This window comes from Neoarius graeffei, chromosome 14 (assembly GCF_027579695.1).
Source record: "Neoarius graeffei isolate fNeoGra1 chromosome 14, fNeoGra1.pri, whole genome shotgun sequence".
Taxonomy (NCBI): Eukaryota; Metazoa; Chordata; class Actinopteri; order Siluriformes; family Ariidae; genus Neoarius; species Neoarius graeffei.
The window spans coordinates 58243441-58268790 of record NC_083582.1 but is presented as its reverse complement, the minus strand read 5'-3'; the positions used below and the strand labels follow the sequence as shown (position 1 = coordinate 58268790).

Here is a 25350-nt window from a genome sequence, read left to right as displayed (position 1 = left end):
ATAAAAATGTATGTAACTATTTATACATACAAAAGAAAGAAAATGAAAAAAGTGACAAAAAAAGAATAAATAAAATAATATAAAGAGCTAATACATTACAATACACCGCACATTGTTCGAAAAAGGAGTGGGAAGAAGTACAATACTTTTTTTAATTTCCCACCCCTTTTTAACTACCCCGAAATCCAAACTACATTAATACACTTATAAAAATATATACCACATATACACTTCATGATTATCCATATAAATATATAATTACAAAAATAAATATATACTACATACCATATCCATATACATATATATACATATACACATAACTATCTATATAAATATATAATTACAAAAAAAAAAAAATATCTACTACATACTTATCCCTGTAAATATGAAGATATCTATCCCCATAAATAAATATATACCATATACTAAGCTAGTTCTAATATAACAATCAACCCTATTCTATTTATCCCTCATCATCCTCCATTAACATACTTCCTCTGCAATATACTTGTTTAAAAATATTTTTTTGTACCTTTTTTTAAACAGATTTATATTTGCACTTTGTTTTATTTCTGTCTCCAGTCTGTTCCATAAAGTCACCCCACAGCTCGATACGCACATGCTTTTCATATTTGTTCGAACCTTTGGTTTTTTAAAATTTAGGTCTCCCCTTAGATTATATCCCCCCTCTCTCTCACTGAACATTCCTTGTATATTTTTTGGCAATAGATTATTTCTTGCTTTGTACATTATTTGTGCTGTTCTGAATTTGACCAGATCCATAAATTTCAACATGTGTGATTTTATGAATAGTGGGTTTGTGTGATCTCTGTATCCTGTTTTGTTTATTGTCCTTATTGCTCTTTTCTGTATTGTACATATCGGCTGCAGAGTGGTTTTGTAGGTGTTTCCCCAGACTTCGACACAATAAGTCAGATATGGCAAAAATAATGAGTAATATAGAGTATGCAAAGATTTACAATCAAGAATATATTTTGTTTTCCACAGAATTGCCGAGCACTTTGCCAGTTTTGCTCGTACGTATCCTACATGAGGTTTCCAGCAGACTTTAGGATCCAAAATCACACCAAGAAATTTAATTTCCTGTACCATTTCTATCTTAGTATTGTCTATTATCAATTCTACATTACAATCTATTTTATGTCTCCCAAACAACATAATCTTTGTTTTGCTTAGATTTAATGATAATTTATTTTTGTCAAACCATAGTTTTAGTTTATTTATTTCAGTTGTGATTATCTCTAAAGTCTGCTGCAAATTCTCACCGGAACAAAAAATATTGGTGTCATCTGCAAACAAAACAAATTTCAATTCTTGCGAAATTGTACATATGTCATTGATGTATATTATGAATAATTTCGGACCTAATATTGACCCCTGTGGTACCCCGCATGTAATGTTCATGAAATCAGATTTATGGTCACCTATCTGCACAAACTGTTGCCTGTTTCTTAGATAGCTCGACAGCCAGCTCCACCCAACTCCCCTAACACCACACTTTTCTAGTTTACTTAATAATATACTATGATCAATAGTATCGAATGCTTTTTTTAGGTCCACAAATACTCCAATTGCTATTTTTTTATTGTCTATACATTTTGTGATTTCCTCTATTAGTTCCATTAGTGCCATCGATGTTGATCTGTCCGTTCTGAATCCATATTGACTGTCTGTAAGGAGGTTGTGTTTTTCAATGAATTTGTCCAGTCTATCTGAAAAAAGTTTTTCGAGTATTTTGGAGAATTGGGGGAGTAAAGAAACAGGCCTGTAGTTTGTGAAATGGTGTCTATCTCCGGTTTTAAACAATGGTATCACTTTTGCAATTTTCATTTTGTCTGGAAATGTACCTGATTGAAAAGATAAATTGCAGATGTGGGTGAGTGGTTTCACAATTCCCTCAATAACTGTCTTTACTGTTAACATGTCTATATCATTCCAGTCTGCAGAAGTTTTGTTTTTACATTTTCTTACAATTTGGATAATTTCTTCCTCATCAGTTGCAGTTAGAAAAATTGTACTTGGATTTCTGTCCCCCATATCTTCTATGTCCCCACATTGTGTTGTTTCGGGTTCCTTTATTTTTGCCGCTAAATCTGGTCCCACATTTACAAAGAATTGATTAAAACCATTCACCACATCCTCCATATTATTTATGGTCTTATCATTTACAGTGTAGTACTCTGGGTAATTTGTAGTTTTGGATCCATTTCTCACAATACCATTCAATACAGTCCATATACCTTTAATATTGTTTTTATTTTTCTCCACTAATTTATTATAATAGTCTTTCTTACATATCCTCATAATATTAGTTAATTTATTTTTATATTTTTTATATTTTTCCTCTGCCTCTATAGTTCGATGCTTTAAGAATTGTCTGTATAATATATTTTTCTTTTTGCAGGCATTTTGTAGCCCCTTGGTGACCCACGGACTATTTGTATATTTATGTATATTACTGTATTTCTTTATAGGACAATTTTTATTATATAGTTCATTGAATATTATTAAAAATTCCTCATATGCTTTATCAACATCTTTTTCTTTATAAACTACATTCCAGTCCTGTATTATTAAGTCATTTTTTAGTGCAATCATGGTTTCTTCAGTTTTCATTCTTATATATTTATAATTTTTATTATCCTTTTTCTTGCTATAATTACAGTAATATACATTAAAAATAGGTAGGTGGTCACTGATGTCTGTTAATAGTAGACCGCTCTCTATATTATTTTCCAGGATATTAGTAAATATATTATCTATTAAAGTGGTGCTGTGAGAAGTGATCCTGCTTGGTCTGGTAATAGTTGGGTACAGTCCCATACTTAACATTGAATTAATGAACTCTTCTGTCATTTTATGTTTCTTATGATTTAAGAGGTCGATGTTAAAATCACCACAGATGTACCTGACCTTCTGAGTTGATTTTATAAACATACTTTCCATCCAATCTATAAAAACTTCTATGCTTGATCCAGGAGATCTGTATATACAGCTCACCATTATATTTTTCATTTTTTCACAGCATATTTCTATTGTAATACACTCCATCCAATCATCAACAGCTACCGTCATTTTATTATTAATTTTATATTCCAAACTATTATCAACATATATTGCCACTCCCCCTCCTCTTTTGTTCTTTCTATTGATATAATTTAATTCATACCCGTTCAGCTCAAAATCTACTCCCATCTCATCGTTGATCCAAGTTTCTGATATGGCTATTATATTGAATGGAGTATTGAACTGACTGAGATATTCCTTCATTTTATGGAAATTGGCATACAGACTTCTGATATTGAAATGAATAACTGATATCTTATTTCCGTCTCTGATCTTTGCATTGTATTGATATTCAGTGTAATACCGGCAGCTGATATTGATGTTGCTGAAAAGATTATTTTCCGGATCAATATTATTTTCCATATCTTGTATTTTGTGCTCAGTATAATGGAAAGTGTCCAGTTCTTGTGTCCAGTGTCCAGTGTCCAGTCCTTGTGTCATGATTGTAAATTGCTTTATTTGGCTCCCTCAGAATTTGTCCAGTTCCCCAATATCTCGGATGACCAAGATCTTGGCCTCTTCTGGAGATCCCTTCAGCTTGATGAAAATCTTGCAGTTTTGTGTCCAAGTGTTTTGGATTTTCCCCTGTTTCCTTAGTAGTCTCGCCTTTTTTGCAATATCTGCATTTTTTTTTGTTAAGTGCTCATTTAAAAACACATCTGAGCCTTTCAGTTTCTTCCCTTGTTTTAACAATTGCATCTTATGCTTTCTGTTGACAAATCTCATTATTACAGCTGGTTTGCCTGTGTTGCTTCTCCGTGGGAGAGGGTGACATGCTTCAATGTTATTGCTTTTTACCTCAATCCCCTTGGAGTGCAGGAATGCTAACACCTGTTTCTCCACAGAGTTAGCATCCTCCTCATTCAGTTCCTCTCCGTCTCTTCTCGCCACTGCTCCAGCATATGAGCGGGGCTGAATTTGCAGTCCGGTCACAATGATGTCATTCATCCGGGTGTACTGCTCCAGCTCCTCCACTCGGTTCTCGAGAATGGCGATCCTCTTTGCCTTCTCTGAATTCTGCAGCCTCAGAGCTTTGACCTCTTCTACCAGGTCCAGGATGGTCTTCTGCTGCACCCTGACAGCAGAGATTTCTTCCCCCAGAAAGTCGAGGGATTTTTTAATATCATCAATCTCCTCGACCGTAGGAGCTTTCTTCGGGGGCATTGCGTTTGTTATTACGCGGCCCGTTCCTGCGCAACCTCTCGGCCCGCTCTCGCGCAGCCTCGCTCCCGCGCAACCTCTCGGCCCGCTCTCGCGCAGCCTCGCTCCCGCGCAACCTCTCGGCCCGCTCTCGCGCAGCCTCGCTCCCGCGCAACCTCTCGGCCCGCTCTCGCGCAGCCTCGCTCCCGCGCAACCTCTCGGCCCGCTCTCGCGCAGCCTCGCTCCCGCGCAACCTCTCGGCCCTCACTGTGAGTCGTTGTAAACATTCACCACGTCAACAGGTCTGTGGCTATCACAGATGAAGAAGATGGAGTCGTCTTCTGAGTACCATGCAAGCCAAAAACTTGACTGTCAGCTCCAGAATCAAGTCTGATATTCTGAATAGACTAGCAGAAGAAATTTACACATACAAGGCTTATCCAGAGGATGCCAAACTTGAATCCTTAAAATGAATTCTCCAACATGTTTTGTAAACCCTTTATTTCTTTACTATTATTTGAATTGATTGCACTTATGTTTGCTGGCACTTATGTTTGCTGGCACTGATTTTAAACTTGAAATATGCTTGAAATCCTAGGCTATGCTTTTAAATACCCTACTTAAATCCTTAAAATGAGTCATTTAACTCATGTCTTGTGTGATCTGATCTCCAATGGTGAAATAAACCGGTTGTGATATGAGTACAGTCTGTTATTTTAGAAGATAAATTTAATATATAATTTAATATATAGCCTAATAAAAAATAATATTTTATAACATAATATCACGACATATTACTGTCTGTAACTGTTCGTCACTAAAGCGTTTTCTAAGATCATAATGTCTGATATTATTTTATTTTTTATTTTTTGCCAAGCGGGGCCACTGCTGGGTCGGTCGACACGTGGTAGGTCTATTGTTCAAATGCGTTCTACGGTCTATGGGGCTGCATTGTCAGTGCAAGTGCCAGGACCGTTTTATTTATTTACTTTCTTTATAATCTCAGTCAGATACACAAGCAAGATTAAATCTTTACTCTGCTGTGTTTTATTATGGCCATCAATATATTGTAACCTGTGTTTGATTTGTTAATTGTTGATCCAGTTGTTGCCTTAACGCAGGGGTCTGCAATGGCTCAGGAGCCAGATGTGGCTCTTTTGGTGACTGCATCTGGCTCGCAGATTAATCAGCTCACATTGAGATCAAGAAGTACACCTCCATTTAATGAAAAAGTCAGTTAGCTGTCCACAAAGTAAAGCATTTTGACAAAGAACATGGCGAAAAGGGAAAAAAGGTGACTGGTAGGCTACCGTACATTTCAACAGGAATGGACAGAGGAATTCGCCTTTGTGGAGTGAGAGGGTTCTGCTTTGTGTCCAATAGGCCTATACAATGACAAGATTGCATCAATGAAACAATGAAATAAAGCGGCACTTCGAAACACACCAAGCTAGGTTTGCATCAAAATATTCAGCGGGGGACAGGAGGAAGACGGCATGTCAAGAGCCTCTTCATTATGAAAAAGAATATATTACACTCAAATTGTTGGTCATACGTAAAAATGCATTTTAGTTGTATTCAGCGTCACTTTTTATATATGGCTTTCACGAAAATGTATTTGAAAATATGTGGCTTTCATGGCTCTCTCAGCTAAAAAGGTTCCCGACCCCTGCCTTAATGTATGTGTGGAGAGCGAGAGTGAACTTGAGTGCCTGTTTGGAGAACATTCTGAGCGTTGTCCATTGTTGTCCAGGATTTGATAACTGGTGCTGTTGCAATACATGTCATGCAATAGGCGTGTGTGCATAAAGTTATAATAAACTGCCCCCCGCCTTTTTTTTTTTTTGAGTCGGACCCACCCATCTCCTGCGTTCCGGGACCTCCCACTTCACAAATTAAGCAATATATATATATATATATATATATATATATATATAATTCCTGTGTAGTAGCTTGTTTGATCCTGTTTTTTCTTATTCCTTTTTGGTGAATAAGGGACAGTTGGTGCACTTGATTCTCATAAGCATCTTGGGCAGGTGCTTTTTTCTCTTAGCGCTGTGCTTTAAATAAATATCTTGCAGTTCTCTTCTGTTGGCAGTGCAATCAAAATGCGTCAGCCAAGTCAGCCTGGCAATGTGTTTTGTAACAGTTTCAGCTTGGTCCTTTATACTATATGTGATTCTATTCAAAATTATACAGCAAGCATGTCACTGTTTCTTGTTTATCCACCTTATACAACATGCAAGTCAAAGTGGGCTCAAATAAAGCAAGGTAAGTGTGAGAGTCAGAAAAGGAGAGTGTGAAAGGCAGATTGTTGAAGAGTGGAAGATTCCATAAGGTGTTTAAGAAAGTTTAAAAACACAGAAATAATGTCACGTTTAAATCAAATTCTCGCTGATGAACACAGCTTTGTGAGGCTTTTTTTTATGTTGGAATGCTTGCCTTTAACCATAAATTGATTTTTATGAGAGGATTTGGTGGATTTTTCTGTGACAGAATGTCTATGTGCATAGCCAAGGCTTTAATTCTGAGGACTTAGCATGTGGTTGGATGCAGAAATTTTATGAATAAGCTTTCGTAAATAGAGCACGGGCAGCACAGTGGCACAGCTCCTGGGTCCTTGGTTCGATCCTGAGCTCTGTGTGGAGTATATCTGCATGTTCTCCCTAAGTCCATGTAAGTTCCCTCTGAGTTCTTTGGTTTCCTCCAAAAAACATGCTAGTAGGTGCAATAGCTACACTAAATTGTCCCTAGGCATGAATGAGTATTACAAATTCCATTCAGAATGTTTCCCTGCTTTAGGCCCAGTGTTCCCAGGAAAGGCTCTGGATTCAAGTCAAGTTTTTGTATAGTGCTTTTTAACAACAGACATTGTCACAAAGCAGCTTTATAGAAAATTAAAGATTTTAATCATGAGCTAATTTCATCCCTACTTTATCCCTGATGAGCAAGGCTGTGGTGATGGTGGCAAAGAAACTCCTTCAGACAACATGAGGAAGAAGCCTTGAGAGGAACCAGACTCAAAAGGGAACCCATCCTCATCTGGGTGATAACAGATCGATAGTGTGATTATAAACAACTTGCTTCTACAACTGTGTCCTTTATAGTCACAGATTACAACTGTGTAACCAGGAAATTCATTGTAATTTTAGCATGAAGTCTGTTTTGTTGAAGTTATCAATTGTTCATTGATGGAGACTTGAGTACAAAACTGTTCATGATGACTGCAGTCCTAAAGTTAAAGCCATCATGTCAGTTGTAGTCCTCAGCTATAATAGCAACACTCTAAGTGTCCAGAGCCATCTTCCAAGTGTGACTTTCAACTGTCCATATGGGGCTGTCCTCCACAGGAGCGAAGTGATGAGACTCCAGCCAGACATAGGGCATAAGGATGAATCAGGTGGGTCCAATGAGCAGAAGAGGTCAGCATCACTGGTGTCTCAGGACATGTAACTTGACATGTAACTCGACAGAGAGAGACAGACAGAGGGAAGAGACAGAGGGGAGACAGAGAGAGGTTATTAGGTATGCCCAATGTCACCTAATGAGTAAGAACAGTATACATTTTGCACTGAGTGCAAGCAGGGACTCCGGCAAAACTAACTATGGCATCATAACTATAAGGGAGAACCCGAAGGTAACACAGACATGAGGGAACCCTGGGACATAAAGTAGCCAGCCACTCCACTGTCAACAAACCCGCATGAAAGACCATTCAAACTGACAGATCAGGACCACAGAGGGTTGAGGCACCTAACATATAAAAATCACCTGGTTGGTCCAACAAGCAGTGCTAGAGGATTGGAAGGAACATGGTCTAAAGCAGTGGTGTGATAAGTGCTTTTGTGTAAATGGGTGATCCATTTTTGGCTTTGTAGGCAAGCATCAGTGTTTTTACATTTGATTCGGGCAGCATCAAGAAGCTAAGGAAGGTTGAAAACAAGTCATGCAGCTGCATTTTTGATTATTCCATTCTTCTGGATAGACTAGAAAATGTTGTGGGAGTTAAGGGAACGGCCCTCTCCTGGCTCAGGTCTTATTTAACTGATTGCTATCAGTATGTTGATGTAAATGGTGATATTTCTAGACAGACTGAGGTAAAGTTTGGTGTTCCACAAGGTTCTGTCTTGGGTCCACTGCTTTTTTCATTATATATGTTACCTCTGGGTGATATTATTCATAAACATTGTATTAGTTTCCACTGTTATTGCTGATGACACACAGTTGTATGTTTCTGCAAAACCTGATGAGAGACACCAGCTTAATAGAATTGAGGAATGTGTAAAGGACATTAGACACTGGATGCTTATTAACTTCCTTCTGCTTAACTCTGACAAGACTGAAGTACTTGTACTAGGACCAGATGCAGCTAGAAGTAAGTTTTCTGATTACATAGTAACTGTGGATGGCCTTTCTGTTTCTTCACGTGCAGCAGTAAAAGACCTTGGCGTGATTATTGACCCCAGTCTTTCATTCGAAACTCACATTGATAACATCACCCGGATAGCTTTTTTTCATCTCAGAAATATTGCTAAGATAAGAAATTTAATGTTACTACATGCCGCAGAAAAACTAGGTCATGCTGTCGTTACCTCCAGGTTGGATTATTGTAATGCCTTACTGTCTGGATGTTCCAATAAGTGCATAAACAAGCTCCAGTTAGTTCAAAATGGAGCAGCAAGAGTCCTTACTAGAACTAGAAAATATGACCACATCACCCCTGTCTTATCCACATTGCATTGGCTCCCAATCAAATTTTGTATTGATTATATTACTATTGACCTTTAAAGCACTGAATGGTCTCGCACCACAGTACCTGAGTGAACTTCTGCTCCTCTATGACCCGCCATGCCTACTTAGATCAAAAGGTGCAGGCTACCTGCTGGTACCTCGTATAGTGAAGGCTACATCAGGGGGCAGAGCCTTTTCTTACAAAGCCCCACAGTTATGGAACAGCCATCCAAGTAGTGTTTGGGAATCAGACACAGTCTCAGTGTTTAAGTCTAGGCTGAAAACATATCTGTTTTGTCAAGCCTTTTGTTAATGGTGTTTAGCACACCACACACACCACAGTGTAAAACAGGACACTGGTGACCACAGACTGATAGAACATCCACAGGAGTTTCCTGCAGATGTTAAAGGACCACAGCCTCCTAAGGAAGTATAGCCTGCTCTGTCCCTTCCTGTATAAGTGATTGGTGTTGCAAGTCCAGTCTAGCTTGCTGTCCAGCCACAGCCCGAGGTACTTGTAGGAATCAGCCTCCACCTTGACTCCCTCAATCAGAACTGGTCGTGACCTTGGTCTGGACCTCCCAAAGTCAATAACCAGCTCCTTGGTCTTCAAGGTGCTGAGCTGCAGATGGTTCCTGTTGCACCACACAGCAAAGTCCCTCACCAGGCTCCTATACTCCTCCTCTCTGTCATCACTGATACACCCAATGATGGCTGTGTCATCAGCAAACTTCTGAATGTGACACAGCTCCGAGTTGTAGCAGAAGTCCATGGTGTACAGGGTGAAGAGAAGAGGGGCCAGCACCGTGCCCTGGGGTGCTCCGGTGCTGCTAATCACAGTGTCAGACGTGATGTCTTTCAGCCTGACGTACTGTGGCCTGTCAGTGAGGTAGCTGGAGATCCAGGTGACCAGGCAGGGGTCCACTCACATCCTATTCAGTTTGTCCTGAAGCAATAGGGGCTGGATGGTGTTGAAGGCACTCGAGAAGTCCAAGAAGAGGATCTTCACTGTGCCATTTCCCTTATCCAGATGTAAGTGGGCTCGGTGTAGCAGGTAGAGGATGGTGTCTTCCACACCGACACCTGCCCGGTATGCAAACTGCAGACAGTCCTGGGCATGTTGTACCTGGGGTCTGAGGAGGCTGAGCAAGAGCCACTCCAACATCATCAGATGTGAAGTGAGTGCCACCGGTCAGAAGTCATTCAGCTCGCTGGGCCAATTCTTTTTGGGAACTGGAATGATGCATGATGTCTTCCAGAGGGTGGGCACTCTCCCCAGCTGCAGGCTGAGGTTGAAGATGTTATAGTCATGTTGTCTGTTGTTGCCCAAATGAGGATGGGTTCCCTTTTGAGTCTGGTTCCTCTCGAGGTTTCTTCCTCATGTCGTCTGAGGGAGTTTTTCCTTGCCACCGTCACCACAGGCTTGCTCATTGGGGATAGAGTAGGGATAAAATTAGCTCATATTTTAAGTCGTTCAAATTCTGTAAAGCTGCTTTGTGACAATGTTTATTGTTAAAAGCGCTACACAAATAAACTTGACTTGACATTTTGGATCAGTTGCAGAGGTGGAATGACATGCAGAGGCAGACCTGCCAGGACTGAGTTGCTGTAGTCCAGTCTTGAAATGACAAGGAACTGAACAAGCACCTGGGTGGCCTCTGTGGATAGACATCCTTCTAATGTTGTAAAGGAAAACTCGGCAAGAGTGTGTCAGATTAGCAATGTAAGAGGAAAAGGACAGTTTGTTGTCCATGGTTGCACGGTTACACCAAGGTTGCATGCTGTGACAGATGGTGAGATTTGAGAGTAGCCTAGGGAGATCGCAAGATCTTAACATAGGGATGCATCCTGTGAAATAAACGGCAGTTCAGTTTGGCAGGGATTAAATTTGAGCTGCCACCAATGACAAGATATCTGCCAGATGTGCTGAGATCCGAGTAGAATCACGAGGGTCCAAGGCTAAGGGTCGAAAAGAGAGGATAAGAGTGTCATAGCAGTCATCTGAAAACCCAATGAAGGGGGTGTGATAATGTCTATGAAAAGCATGTCTCTCTCAGTTTCCTGATCATGTTTACCTCAAGTAAACAGCCATCTACACTAAAAATTGGTTCTCTATACATCAGTCTAGGTGAAAATTATGGATCAGTGTTGATAATATCAAGAGTTATTTGGCAGTCAACAGAATGGTGGATGCTACTACGATTATGACAAGCTGAAGAAGGCCATCAAAAGGTGTGATGACACACTGCAAACAGAGATCACATAGTCCAGCCTCTCATTATATCAGCCAGATGTCTCTCCTCAGCAATGAGAGCAACGTTCTATTCCTTGCATTGAGTACCACACTGTAAAAAATTTTACGGGCGGGTGTTGATTGAACATAGATTTTACATATCATTTGACTCAGAAATGTAATTTTCACTTACAACCAACTAAACCAGGTCGGCCTAATACACTTTCTCTCATTGTGATATCATGTTGAGCTATCAAGAATTTTAACATCCAAATATCAAAGATATCCTTGTTGATAGAACTAGCTGCAACCTGTTGCAACGCTGCATGTTGGTATCCTTGTTGGTAGAACCAATGACGCATATATACACGTGCTGTATCACTGTAAAAAAAAAGTGACCATCTCAACTTAAATTTTCTAGGCAACATGATGCAAGAGAATTTTGTGTTGAGATGGTCAACACCAAAAGGTAAGTTGGCTGAACTCAAATTTAAACTCAGAAATCCTTGTTAGGTCAACAGCAATTGAGACAGGTTGAGTAAACTAGAATTTTCTAGGCAACATGATGCAAGAGAATTTTGAGTTGAGATGGTCAACAACAAATAGTACGTTGGTTGAACTCAAATTTCAACTCAGAAATCCTTGTTGACTTAAGAAGGATTTTCGTCTTTAAATTTGAGTTCAACCAACTTACCTTTTGTTGTTGACCATCTCAACACAAAATTCTCTTGCATCATGTTGCCTAGAAAATTTAAGTTGAGATGGTCACTTTTTTTTTTACAGTGTAGAACTTTTTTTCCAATAGGCCTTGGGTACTAAAGTTCTACAGGATTTCCATTAAGTTTTCTATAGGATTCCTTTAGAACTTGTTCTATAGGAATTCTATAGAATATTTTTAGCAGGGACAACATACAAAGATGGTCAACAGTTGTGAGCTTAACACTTTGTGGCAACAGTTTGGAGAAGAACCACATATGGCTGTGATGGTCAGGTGTCCACATACTTTTGGTCATATTGTGTACATATAATCTGGTTGAACTAGACAGATAATAATAATAATAATAATATGCTTACCCGAGGCGGCACGGTGGTGTAGTGGTTAGCGCTGTCGCCTCACAGCAAGAAGGTCTGGGTTCGAGCCCCGTGGACGGTGAGGGCCTTTCTGTGCGGAGTTTGCATGTTCTCCCCGTGTCCGTGTGGGTTTCCTCCAGGTGCTCCAGTTTCCCCCAAAGACATGCAGGTTAGGTTAACTGGTGACTCTAAGTTGACCGTAGGTGTGAATGTGAGTGTGAATGGTTGTCTGTGTCTATGTGCACTGTAAAAAAAAGTGACCATCTCAACTTAAATTTTCTAGGCAACATGATGCAAGAGAATTTTGTGTTGAGATGGTCAACAACAAAAGGTAAGTTGGTTGAACTCAAATTTAAACACGAAAATCCTTCTTAAGTCAACAAGGATTTCTGAGTTGAAATTTGAGTTCAACCAACGTACTATTTGTTGTTGACCATCTCAACTCAAAATTCTCTTGCATCATGTTGCCTAGAAAATTCTAGTTTACTCAACCTGTCTCAATTGCTGTTGACCTAACAAGGATTTCTGAGTTTAAATTTGAGTTCAGCCAACTTACCTTTTGGTGTTGACCATCTCAACACAAAATTCTCTTGCATCATGTTGCCTAGAAAATTTAAGTTGAGATGGTCACTTTTTTTTTTACAGTGCACAGGGAACGCCATGTGAATGATATCATATTGACATGCCCTTACTCTGTTGTCTTTTGTTTCAGGAACAGACAACAGACAGTTTTACAACAAGAAACTAAACAAATGTTATACGGCTGTAAAGTCAAATATTTCTTTGTACTGAGATAAAGTACCATATCATATACTTTGAAAATAGTCTGACATCATACAAGTTATTTTCAAAATAATGGGGTTTTTTTAGCTCATCTGGCCATAAGGTCGATGAGCTATTGCCATGGCGTGGCATCTGTTGTCCATCCATCATCCAGAATTCAGTGAAATCGTATCTCATCCATCAATTCTCCATGGATTTCCATTCTGATTGTTTTGTTTGAAAGAACTCATCACCCTGCACAAAACTTGGTCATAGTTTTGTCAATTTTTTTTTGCTGGCGAGTTAGTACACTGTAAAAAAGAATAGTTGAGAATACTTGAAATTTCAAGGCAACAGTCTGCATTAATAATTTTATGTTTTGCCAACGATGTGCCCATGATAATCCAAACTATGATAACACTGTTATCTTTATTAAGAATTCTTAATTAAGTCAATTTTCAATTCCTCATTCTGCCAACATAGATTTCTCTTTTTGCTGAACAGTGGCATTCACAGTAGTACAAAAAGGCAATCACAATTTTTTGGGGGGCTTTTTTCACCTTTATTTGGATAGGACAGTGTAGAGACAGGAAATGAGCAGAAGAGAGATCAGGAAATGACCTCAGGTCAGAATCAAACCCAGACCCCCAGATTTATGGTATGGCGTCTTATCCACCTGAGCCACGACAACATGAACTTCAACCGGAGAGAGAACCACATTGCCCAGCCCTTGCATTTGGGAGAGGAAACCCTGTGTTTTGGTCATTCAGAGCATGCGCTGAATAAACACCTGTGACAATTATGTATTTTCAATTCAGATTATTCACTATTGTATATTTACACATCATTGAGGTGCACCCTATCAGTTTGATGTGGATTTTTCTTGATGTGGATAATTCTAAAAAATAGAATTATGCTTTGTTCAAGTAATTCCATATTCACAATTGAATGGACAAGAAAATATGAATAATTATTAACGAACAGAAAAATCCACATCAAACTGATAGGGTGCACCTCAATGATGTGTAAATATGCAATAGTGAATAATCTGAATTGAAAATACATAATTGCCACAGGTGTTTATTCAGCACATGCTCTTAATGACCAAGACACGGGGTTTCCTCTCCCAAATGCAAGGGCTGGGCAATGTGGTTCTCTCTCCGGTTGAAGATCATGTTGTCGTGGCTCGGGTGGATAAGGCGCCATACCATAAGTCCGGGGACCCGGGTTCGATTCCGACCTGAGGTCGTTTCCCGATCTGTCTCTCTCTCCTGCTCATTTCCTGTCTCTACACTGTCCTATCCAAATAAAGGTAAAAAAAGCCCCCCCCAAAATTGTGAGAACCTCAATTGCCTTTTTGTACTACTGTGAATGCCACTGTTCAGCAAAAAGAGAAATCTATGTTGGCAGAATGAGGAATTGAAAATTGACTTAATTAAGAATTCTTAATAAAGATAACAGTGTTATCATAGTTTGGATTATCATGGGCATACATCGTTGGCAAAACATAAAATTCTTAATGCAGACTGTTGCCTTGAAATTTCAAGTATTCTCGACTATTCTTTTTTTACAGTGTAATTAGGCCAAATTAACGAATTTTCCAGGCCTCTCACTAGAATTGTACAACCCTGATTCCAAAAAAGTTGGGACAAAGAACAAATTGTAAATAAAAACAGAATGCAATAATTTACAAATCTCAAAAACTGATATTGTATTCACAATAGAACATAGACAACATATCAAATGTTGAAAGTGAGACATTTTGAAATTTCATGCCAAATATTGGCTCATTTGAAATTTCATGACAGCAACACATCTCAGAAAAGTTGGGACGGGGCAATAAGAGGCTGGAAAAGTTAAAGGTAAAAAAAAGGAACAGCTGGAGGACCAAATTGCAACTCATTAGGTCAATTGGCAATCGGTCATTAACATGACTGGGTATAAAAAGAGCATCTTGGAGTGGCAGCGGCTCTCAGAAGTAAAGATGGGAAAAGGATCACCAATCCCCCTAATTCTGCACCGACAAATAGTGGAGCAATATCAGAAAGGAGTTCAACAGTGTAAAATTGCAAAGAGTTTGAACATATCATCATCTACAGTGCATAATATCATCAAAAGATTCAGAGAATCTGGAAGAATCTCTGTGCGTAAGGGTCAAGGCCGGAAAACCATACTGGGTGCCCGTGATCTTCGGGCCCTTAGACGGCACTGCATCACATACAGACATGCTTCTGTATTGGAAATCACAAAATGGGCTCAGGAATATTTCCAGAGAACATTATCTGTGAACACAATTCACTGTGCCATCCGCCGTTGCCAGCTAAAACTCTATAGTTCAAAGAAGAAGCCGTATCTAAACATGATCCAGAAGCGCAGACGTCTTCTCTGGGCCAAGGCTCATTTAAAATGGACTGTGGCAAAGTGGAAAACTGTTCTGTGGTCAGACGAATCAAAATTTGAAGTTCTTTATGGAAATCAGGGATGCCGTGTCATTTGGACTAAAGAGGAGAAGGACGACCCAAGTTGTTATCAGCGCTCAGTTCAGAAGCCTAAATCTCTGATGGTATGGGGTTGCATTAGTGCGTGTTGCATGGGCAGCTTACACATCTGGGAAGACACCATCAATGCTGAAAGGTATATCCAGGTTCTAGAGCAACATATGCTCCCATCCAGATGACGTCTCTTTCAGGGAAGACCTTGCATTTTCCAACATGACAATGCCAAACCACATACTGCATCAATTACAGCATCATGGCTGCGTAGAAGAAGGGTCCGGGTACTGAACTGGCCAGCCTGCAATCCAGATCTTTCACCCATAGAAAACATTTGGTGCATCATAAAACGGAAGATACGACAAAAAAGACCTAAGACAGTTGAGCAACTAGAATCCTACATTAGACAAGAATGGGTTAACATTCCTATCCCTAAACTTGAGCAACTTGTCTTCTCAGTCCCCAGACATTTACAGACTGTTGTAAAGAGAAAAGAGGATGTCTCACAATGGTAAACATGGCCTTGTCCCAACGTTTTTGAGATGTGTTATTGTCATGAAATTTAAAGTCACCTAATTTTTCTCTTTAAATGATACATTTTCTCAGTTTAAACATTTGATATGTTATCTATGTTCTATTCTGAATAAAATACGGAATTTTGAAACTTCCACATCATTGCATTCCGTTTTTATTTACAATTTGTACTTTGTCCCAACTTTTTTGGAATCGGGGTTGTATCTCCTCTCTCATTTCTCATCCAATTTCAGTTCTGATCGATGTTTTGGGTAGATCTTCCCTTGAGGAACAAAACTTGGTTGTTTGTTTGTTGATTTTCCTGTTGTAAATAATTAGTTTACAACTTTGTTTATTTTCAGTTAAAGCTGTTAAACCCTCTATTCTCAATGGATTTCAGTTCTGATTTTGTTTGAAAGAACTAGTCATTCTGCACATCACTTGGTCATTGTATTGTCAAATTTTTGCTAATGAACTGCTAATTAGGTTAACTTCATAAATTTTGGTACTTCTCATTAGAATTGTATCTCCTCTCGCAGTTCTCACCTGATTTCAGTTCTGATTGATGTTCTGGGTAGATCTTCCCTCGGGGAATAAAACGTTATTTGTTTTGTTGATTTTCTTGTTGTAAACAATTTGTTTCCAACTTTGTTTCCAACTTTGCTTATTTTCAGTTAAATCATGTCTCCTCTCTCAGTTCTCAGTGGATTTCAATTCTGATTGTTTTATGTGAAAGAACTAGACCTTCTGCACAAAACTTGGTCATTGTATTGTCAATTTTTTGCTAACAAATTAGTAATTAAGTCAAATTAACAAATTTTCTTCTGACTAGAATTGTATCTCCTCTCTCATTTATCAAGTGAATTCAGTTCTGATTGATATTTTGGGTAGATCTTCCCTTGGGGAACAAAATTTAGTCCTTTTTTGATTTTCCTGTTGTAAACAATTTGTCGTGGAGGTTGGTCCTCTCTCGCATTGTCACATTTCAGTTCTGTTTGATGTTTTGGTAGTCATGATTGTTTTGATGGCAGGCCTGATGAGCTAATACGTCCTTGATGTTCTGGTTTGTTTGTTTGTCATTTTAACTTTACTGAATATAAGCAATAACCTGAGCCATCAGGCTTTCGTCACTGGCTTTGTTGAGCCACTGCATTAGCATGGAAATGTATTGTTTTCTTATTCACAGAAAGACACAAGGCTTATTCCGAAATTGAGGACATATTATGAATGGATTTGGTAGCATGAAGAAAGCAGAGTGCAGGTTTCATTGTGCTGAAATTACCTGTACAATGGGCTGGCACACTACAGGTCATTCAGGAAATACGCATGATCTATGTGGGTTCATTCAGTTAAGAGGCACAGGAAAAGATCGTTGGATTTTTTTTCCCTGTGTTGGGCTAAGGGGATCTCTATGGGGTTATGCTCATAATGTAGCTAGGGCTCAAAATATGATTGGAAACACAGTGTGACATGAGAAGCCTTTTTTTATGTGGATCCACCTTAATGCAACTGTTGAAGGGCAGCCAGTGAATTTGCAGCAGCGTTGTGGTGACATTTTTTTTTTCACTTTGAGTTAGTGGCTATTCTTAGTGCAAAGGTCAATGCAAAGAAGAATCTACAGTGGTGAAGAATTGCTATAAGGTGTATTCCCAAGTGTGTCCTTTATGTACTCTTGATACAACCCCATTTCCAGAAAAGTTGGGATATTTTCCAAAATGCAATGAAAACAAAAATATGTGATTTGTTAATTTGTGTGAATCTTTATTTACCTGACAAAAGCACAAAGAAAATATTTTCAGTAGTTTTACTGACCAACTTAATTGTCTTTTGTAAATATAAACAAAGTTAGAATTTGATGCCTGCAACACACTGAAAAAAAGTTGGGACAGAGGCAAAATAAGACTGAAAAGTCCAAAGGATATTCAAGTAACACCATTTTGGAAGATTCCACAATAAGCAGGTTAATTGGTAACATGATTTGGTATAAAAGGAGCATGCACCAAAGGCTCAGTCTTTGCGAGCAAAGATGGGTTGTGGCTCACCCCTTTGTGCCAAAATTCATGAGAAAATTGTTAGTCAATTCAAAAAAGAACATTTCTCAATGCAAGATTTAATGTCTTTCAAAATCTACAGTACAAATATATTGTGAAAAGATTAATGGAATTCTGAGACATCTCAGTACGTAAAGGATGAGGTTGGAAACCACTGCTGAATGTGCATGACCTTCGAGCCCTCAGGCAGCACTGCCTGAGAAACCGTCATGCTAATGTGACAAATATAGCCACATGGGCTTGGGAGTATTTCAGAAAACTGTTGTCACTTAACACAGTCTGCTGCTACATCCAGAAATGCAACATGGAACTGTATTACGCAAGGAGGAAGCAATTAGTCAATTCTGTGCAGAAACAACGCTGATTTTGTCTGGGCCCGAACTCATCTCAGATGGACCAAAAGACAGTGGTGTGCTGTGGTCAGATGAGTCCACATTTCAGCTTGTTTTCAGGCAAACCAGACGTTGAGTTTGCTATCACAGAAAGGTGCAAAAGCCAGCATCTGTGATGGTATGTGCCCAAGGCATGGATGAGTTGCATGTGGGTGAAGGTACCATTGATATATTGGGGCATATATTGGGACTTTTAGAGAGACATTTTCATCAAGGCAATGTCTCTTCCTGGGAAGTCCATGCTTATTTCAGCAGAACAATGTAAGACCTCATTCTGCATGGGCTACAACAGCGTGGCTTCATAGACACAGAGTGCGTGTGTTTGACTGGTCTGCTGCCAGTCTACATTTGTCTCTGATTGAGAATGTATGTGGCATCATGAAGAAGAGAATCAGACAATGGCAACCACAGACTGTTGAGCAGCTGAAGTCTTGTCTCAAGCAAGAATGCACAAAAATTCCAATTGCAAAACTGCAACAGTGAGTATCTTCTGACTCCATATGATTAAAAAGTGTTATTAAAGCAAAGGTGATGTTACACAATGGTAATAATGCCTCTGTCCCAACTTTTTTGAATGTGTTGCAGGAGTCAAATTCTAACTTTGTTTATATTTACAAAATACAATTAAGTTGGTCAGCAAAACTACAGAAAATCTTTTCTTTGTACTTTTGTCAGTTAAATAAAGGTTCATGTGCATTCACAAATCACAGCTTTTTGTTTTTAATTGCATTTTGGAAAATATCCCAACTTTTCGGGAAATGGGGTTGTACAAAATCCTGGCTGGTTAAACTCCAGGGATTCAGTAATGCAATATAATCAAGGCTTTATATGATATAAGAGCAAGCCTCATGAAATGTACGCAAGTTTAATTTCTATTTTTATTCACATGCCTCATGTATGTTTATGTGACTTTTACTATCTCATAGACAGTACATAGACCAAATATCACAAGTTTTTGATTTTTTTTGTTTGTTTTTTCCCACAAGATGCAATCTAACATACGATGTGTTTAATTCTTCAGCACAAACACACTGTGTTAAGAAAACACTTTTCTAAAAGTAGCAGACAAAAAGTCAGTAGAGACCATTGAACTAAGCTCAGAATAAGTGCCAGGCAGCCTCCCCCCCAGACAGATAAAGAACAAACTTAGCAAGAGGAGCATATTTGTCATTTAACACTTTGTTTCTTAGATCCACAACTCCTATACATTTTGTTTTAAAAATAAAAAAGAACACAGACACTTTTTTTTGAAAATGGGTTACTTGACATATCAAAGTTCATATTGTGATCCCATCTGAACTGTACCTTTGAGAGAATCTTTTTATCTCATATATGAAGTCTGCTTCTTTTTGCCTTTGCCATCCTCAGATGTGGGATTTAGAAAGTCGGACTATGTTTGACAATTGTACTGAACTTCTCCAGGGAGAGCAACAGACCCCATAAGGCAGCAGGGACACTTTGCAGAGCACTCTATCATGTCACCTCTGGTCTAAATTGTGTACACTAATCTTTTATCTTCTGTCTCTCTTTAAAGATGAGCTAGTAGCAGGTCCCAGGAATGGAGACAACTAGAAAGTAAGATATGGGGAAGGGGGACTGGATGAGAGTGAGGAAAAAATACAAGGTGAGAAAGTGTAAGCTCACATACTACAGTTTGGGTAAAGGGAATGAAAAAGAAAGGGAGGGAGGGAGAAAGAGTCTTTCACACAAATTTTGCCTTGCAGGGGTGCTTCAGAGCAGTATCTGGATTGACTGTGTGTGTTTGTTTGTTTGTTTGTTTGTTTGTTTGTTTGTTTGTTTGCTTTTTATTTATTTTATTTTAGCAAGGCCAGACCTCGTATAATCCCGGGATTTATGCAGTATTTGCCAGATTGCAATGAGGAAATTAATTCACTCAACTGAAGCCGAAGAGTTCTTGTGAAGGTATGCTGTGCCTCATTCATCTGTTTACCTTTATTCCAACACAAAAGAGTTTGGCTGAAGTTTGGCAATCATCAATATTCATTATTTAAACTGTCTTAGACTTAAAACTGCATTCTAATTCTATTGAAAAGAACCTTTCAGGGCCGGCATGGTGCCACAGTGGGTAGTGTTGCTCCCTCATAGTTCCACAGTCCTTGCTTCGAACCTGAACTTGGTTTACTGTCTATGTGAGTTTCCAACTGATACTCCAGTTTCCTCCCATTGTCCAAAAACCGGAAATGCCCCAATTGTGAAGGTGTGTGATGCTTTGAGATAGACTGGATTCCCATCCAATGTGCATCCATGCCTTGTGCTCCATGTTCCCAGGATCCCAGAGTCCACCACAAGGATCACTGAAGAGGAATAATGACATTTTTTATATACAAATTGCTGATCTCGTTAGAAATTTGCATGAATATGAATCAATAAAGGTGATGTGACTATAATTAATTTCCTTTAAAACAAAAAAGAAAAGCATTGCTGCCCAACAGCTCCAAAGTCCCTCAAGTTCGATCCTGTGTATGTGGGTTTCTTCCAGGTTTGATGGTTTCTTTGCACCTCAGAAAAACATTATATACACATATATATATATATATATATATATATATATATATATATATATATATATATATATATATATATAAAATCTACCACCAGACCCCTGCAGCTCATTCAGAACATTGCAGCCAACCTGGTCTACAACCTCCCATGCTACCACTCTGCTCGCTGCCCTTCACTGGCTGCCTGTCGCAGCTCGCATTAAATTTAAGACATTGGTGCTAGCTTACCAGGCAGTCAAGGGATCAGGTCCAGTATACCTCCAGAGACTGATCCGACCCTACTCGCCAGCCAGATCCTTATGCTCCACTACTACTGGTTGCCTGGGCCCTCCTCCTCTCTGCTCCTACCCAGCCCGCTCAAGACTGCTGTCTGTCCTTGCTCCTTATTGGTGGAATGACCTCCCCATTGAGGTCAGAACTGCCGACTCCCTGACCACCTTCAAGTGCAGACTGAAGACCCACCTCTTTAGGCTGCACTTCTCCCCTGCTTCCCTGCCCACTTTGTAATCATGTAGCTATCTTGACCAACCCAGGCTGTGTGCTGTCTAGCCTGGTCATGATGACTTAGTGTTAGCCATTGGGGTTTTTATTTTTCTCGATTTAGTTGTACTTTGTCAGCTCATTTGTATGGTTGGCTTGTTTACTGATTGTTGTTACTTAAACAGAATATTACACGAGGCATTCTTTTGCCATGTGTTTATATGGCACTAGAACTTTCCTGTTTGAAGTTCAGCACTTCTTGAACCTGACATTTGCACTTCATGTACGTCACTCTGGATAAGAGTGTCTGCTAAATGTCTGTACTGTAATATAATAGAGGTAGACTGGTGATGCTAGACTGCATGTATGAGTGTGTGAATGTGTGTGTGCTCACACGCCCACCTCCATTACCGTGCACTGCTGTTGGAGGTGGCCCGGCTCCCCGCAGCACCAGCAAACCGGCCCAGGCTTCCTCTCCGCACCGGTGTTCTGGGGCTCACTCACCTGAGGGGGGGGGGAGAGACAGACACAGAATGGAGAAACGGGAGGGCACCGTGGGTGCGGCGGGCCGGCTGGGGTGGCGCCGGCCCCTGCCTCCGTGGTGGGGGAATGGGGTGAGGATGAGACACAGGAGGAGAGGGAGAGAGAGAGAGGAGAGGAGAGAAGAGTCTGTCTGCTGTCCTGCCACCGGGACAGCCGCCAAATGGTCCTCCGCCAGCTCGATTGCCTGATCCAGCGACGCTGGGCGGTGGCACTGGACCCACTCCGTGGTTCCTGCTGGTAAGCGTGCGATGAATTGTTCCAGTACCACCTGGTCGATGATCCCCTCGGCGTCGTGGTTGTCGGCCCTCAACCACCGCCAGCAGGTGTCCCGGAGTTGCTGGCCAACCGCGAATGGCCGGCCGACTTCCTCCAAGCGCAAAGCACAGAAGCGCTGATGCTGCTACTCGGGGGTGCGCCCCACACGCTGGAGGACAGCCCGGCGAAGGTCCACGTAGGCCAGCCGGCGGTTGGCGGGGAGCTGTAGCACGGCCAGCTGCACCTCTCCCGTTAGCAGGGGGAGGAGGCGTGCCACGCGCTGTTCCATCGGCCACCCCAAGGTCTCTGCGACTTGCTCAAAGAGCATGAGGAATGCCTCGGGGTCATCCTGCGGGCCCATCTTTGTTAGGGTGAGGGGGGACAGGCCCGCGGTGGGAGCGTTGGTAGACCCCGCCGACGCGAGGAGGTGCCAGAATGCCTGATGATCTTCTTGCTGGGCCAACACCAGGGCTTCGAACCGCTGTTCCTGCTCCTTTCGGAGGGTGACTAGCGCCTGGTGCTGGCTTTGCTGGGCCGTGGCAAGGGCATGGATCAGGTCAGTGAACGGGGAGGACTCCATGGGGCTGTTCTGCTTCTGTGCTCCAGATACTCCCTGGTTTCAGCACCACTGTAGCAGTTCTCACAGAAGGGCGGAGCACAGAAGACAGCAGGACAGAGTTCAGGTTGGTAAAGCGTTTTTTTTTTAATTGTCATACTTTTCAGTGCACATCCAGCATCTAAACACACACACACACACACACAACCGGCGTCTGGTTCGGGGAAGAGCTTCCTCTGCTCTCGCTCTCCCTCCTTAAGTAGGGCGCAGTCACTGGGAAGACACACAAACAGGTTAATTGACATCAGGTGTAGCGATTCTGCCACTTACCTTCCCTGACTCCGCCCTCCTGTCACAGACCGGCATTTGACCACGCCCCCACTGCCACAGGGCGAAAGGCGGGGTTCACCCTGAAGTCGCCAGGTCATCACAGGGCTGACACATAGACACAGACAACCATTCATACTCACATTCACACCTACGGTCAATTTAGAGTCACCAGTTAACCTAACCTGCATGTCTTTGGACTGTGGGGGAAACCGGAGCACCCGGAGGAAACCCACGCGGACATGGGGAGAACATGCAAACTCTGCACAGAAAGGCCCTCGCCGGCCATGGGGCTCGAACCCGGATCTTCTTGCTGTGAGGCAACAGCGCTAACCACTACACCACCATGCCGCCCTATTTCATGACCAAATACTGCTTATTCATGCAATGTTCTTCCTTCCTTACTCTACTTAGAAAGACTAATTTAATGAATAGCATGCAGAACCTCACCATGTAATTTAACTTCATTATGAATGCACGTGTTGTATTTCTTCTTCCAAGCCTGCAAACCAACACCACCTACTCTTCCAATTTCCCAGTTCCTCACTTTACACCCAAGCCCCATTTCACTGAACCAAAGATGTTAGTAGATGGATAATGAGCAAGGGAAAAACAACCCCACTTCCCTCTTAATCTTAGCCTCCCAATCCTCAACAGGCCTGGGTTAATTATGATGACTTATCATCCCACGCCTGAGTCTCAGCTGTGGAGAGAGAGAGAGAGAGAGAGAGAGAGAGAGAGAGGATGCTGATTGAGAGAGAGATGAAGGCCCTGGTATATCATGGCTGAGCAGTTTTTCCTCAATCACTCCCATAAACTCAGCCATGGCATTATAATGGGGACATTGACATTGACATGTACCAGCCACTAAACATGGACACTGAACTCTACTGACACCAAACTCTCCTACTCTTATTCTTTTTGTGCTCTTTAAATTTCATTACTTTTTCCTTAAGAATGTAAGATTCATCTTGGAGGGTACCTTATTACATGCAGCCAGGTGCACCATAACAGGGACTTCTCATGAAGGGATCAAGAGTTTAGTATGATTGCAATTATGCATATTAATTGCATTGATTTAATGAATGAGAATTGCATATTAATCTAATTATTTTTTTCAAACTGTGCACCTGAAGTTTCTTCATTGGACCACTATAATAATGATCGAAGTGGAAGGAAGGAAGGAAGGAAGGAAGGAAGGAAGGAAGGAAGGATGAATGGAGATGTCAATAAGCCTTCTTTCCCAAAAGACATTACTTTGTCAGAATAAATAAGCCCAATCAATTAAATTTGCTCCACCACTTTTGGCTACTTTTTTATATTTTAAATGACCATTAAATATAAAAAAAATAACCATATACTGAATAAGTCTGATCATTAAATGTACTTACTTAAATGAATCACTTAGAAAAGAAAAAGGTAAAGGTAGTGCTACCCCACATCCTAAATCCCTGGCTTGAAGTGTAATATCTACCCCAGACTCTGTTCCACCAAACTTCCAGAAGGCACGTTCCTCTGATTTTTTAACCCCTTCTTTTACACCTCTTATTTCCTGTTTGAACAGTTTATAAAGCACATGGACATTAAAGACAAGGCAAAGTCCTAGTTTGCCTGTTATCCTTTGTGAGTTCTGAGGCTTATAGTTTCTGTAGTGAGTTTTAATTTGGTGTAGACTCTATCTGTACAAACATGGCAGCTGTCATTGCACCAAACATAGCAGCTTCGGTATGGGCGCTGTGTGAGACGGCTGCCTCTCCAGTAGCTCTGTAGTTTTTAGCTCTTTAAACCTCTTTTTTCCACCTTTTTTTACTTTTCTGCTCTTCTTATGAAGACATAGTGTGTTTTACTTATATAACATGGATATTTTTAACTTTAACATGCAACCAGGAGCCAGTTTTCTCACTTATTCAAGAGAGGAGCTGCTGGCCCTGAAAACAATGGGACGAGCCGGGATACAACACCCTATCCCAGCCGAGCTGAGGAGGAAACCCAGGAGCTGCAAAGCTGGAACTAAGCTAACCGGCGGCGCTACAAACCATCCATTCCTTCCGTTATCATGGGGAATATGAACTTGCTGCCAAATAAAGTCGACGAGCTTTCCGCTCTGAACAACCAGCGGATTTTTTCTTTCGATTACGTTCATTATGTCTTATATTAAATATAGTTAGTTTTTGTTTTTTTCTTTTTTATCAGAC

The 25350-nt window shown here is 40.6% G+C and overlaps 1 protein-coding gene across 1 annotated transcript; it reads left to right on the top strand.

Annotated features, from left to right (window-relative positions):
• Positions 1 to 8628: 8628 nt before the first annotated feature.
• LOC132897639 (uncharacterized) lies at positions 8629 to 21501 on the top strand (the record flags this gene model as incomplete). The annotated part of the gene is made up of 2 exons (XM_060938875.1): positions 8629 to 8986; positions 21188 to 21501. Coding segments are annotated over 2 exons (672 nt in total), but the record flags the coding sequence as incomplete, so codon positions are not given.
• Between the last annotated feature and the right edge of the window lie 3849 nt (positions 21502 to 25350).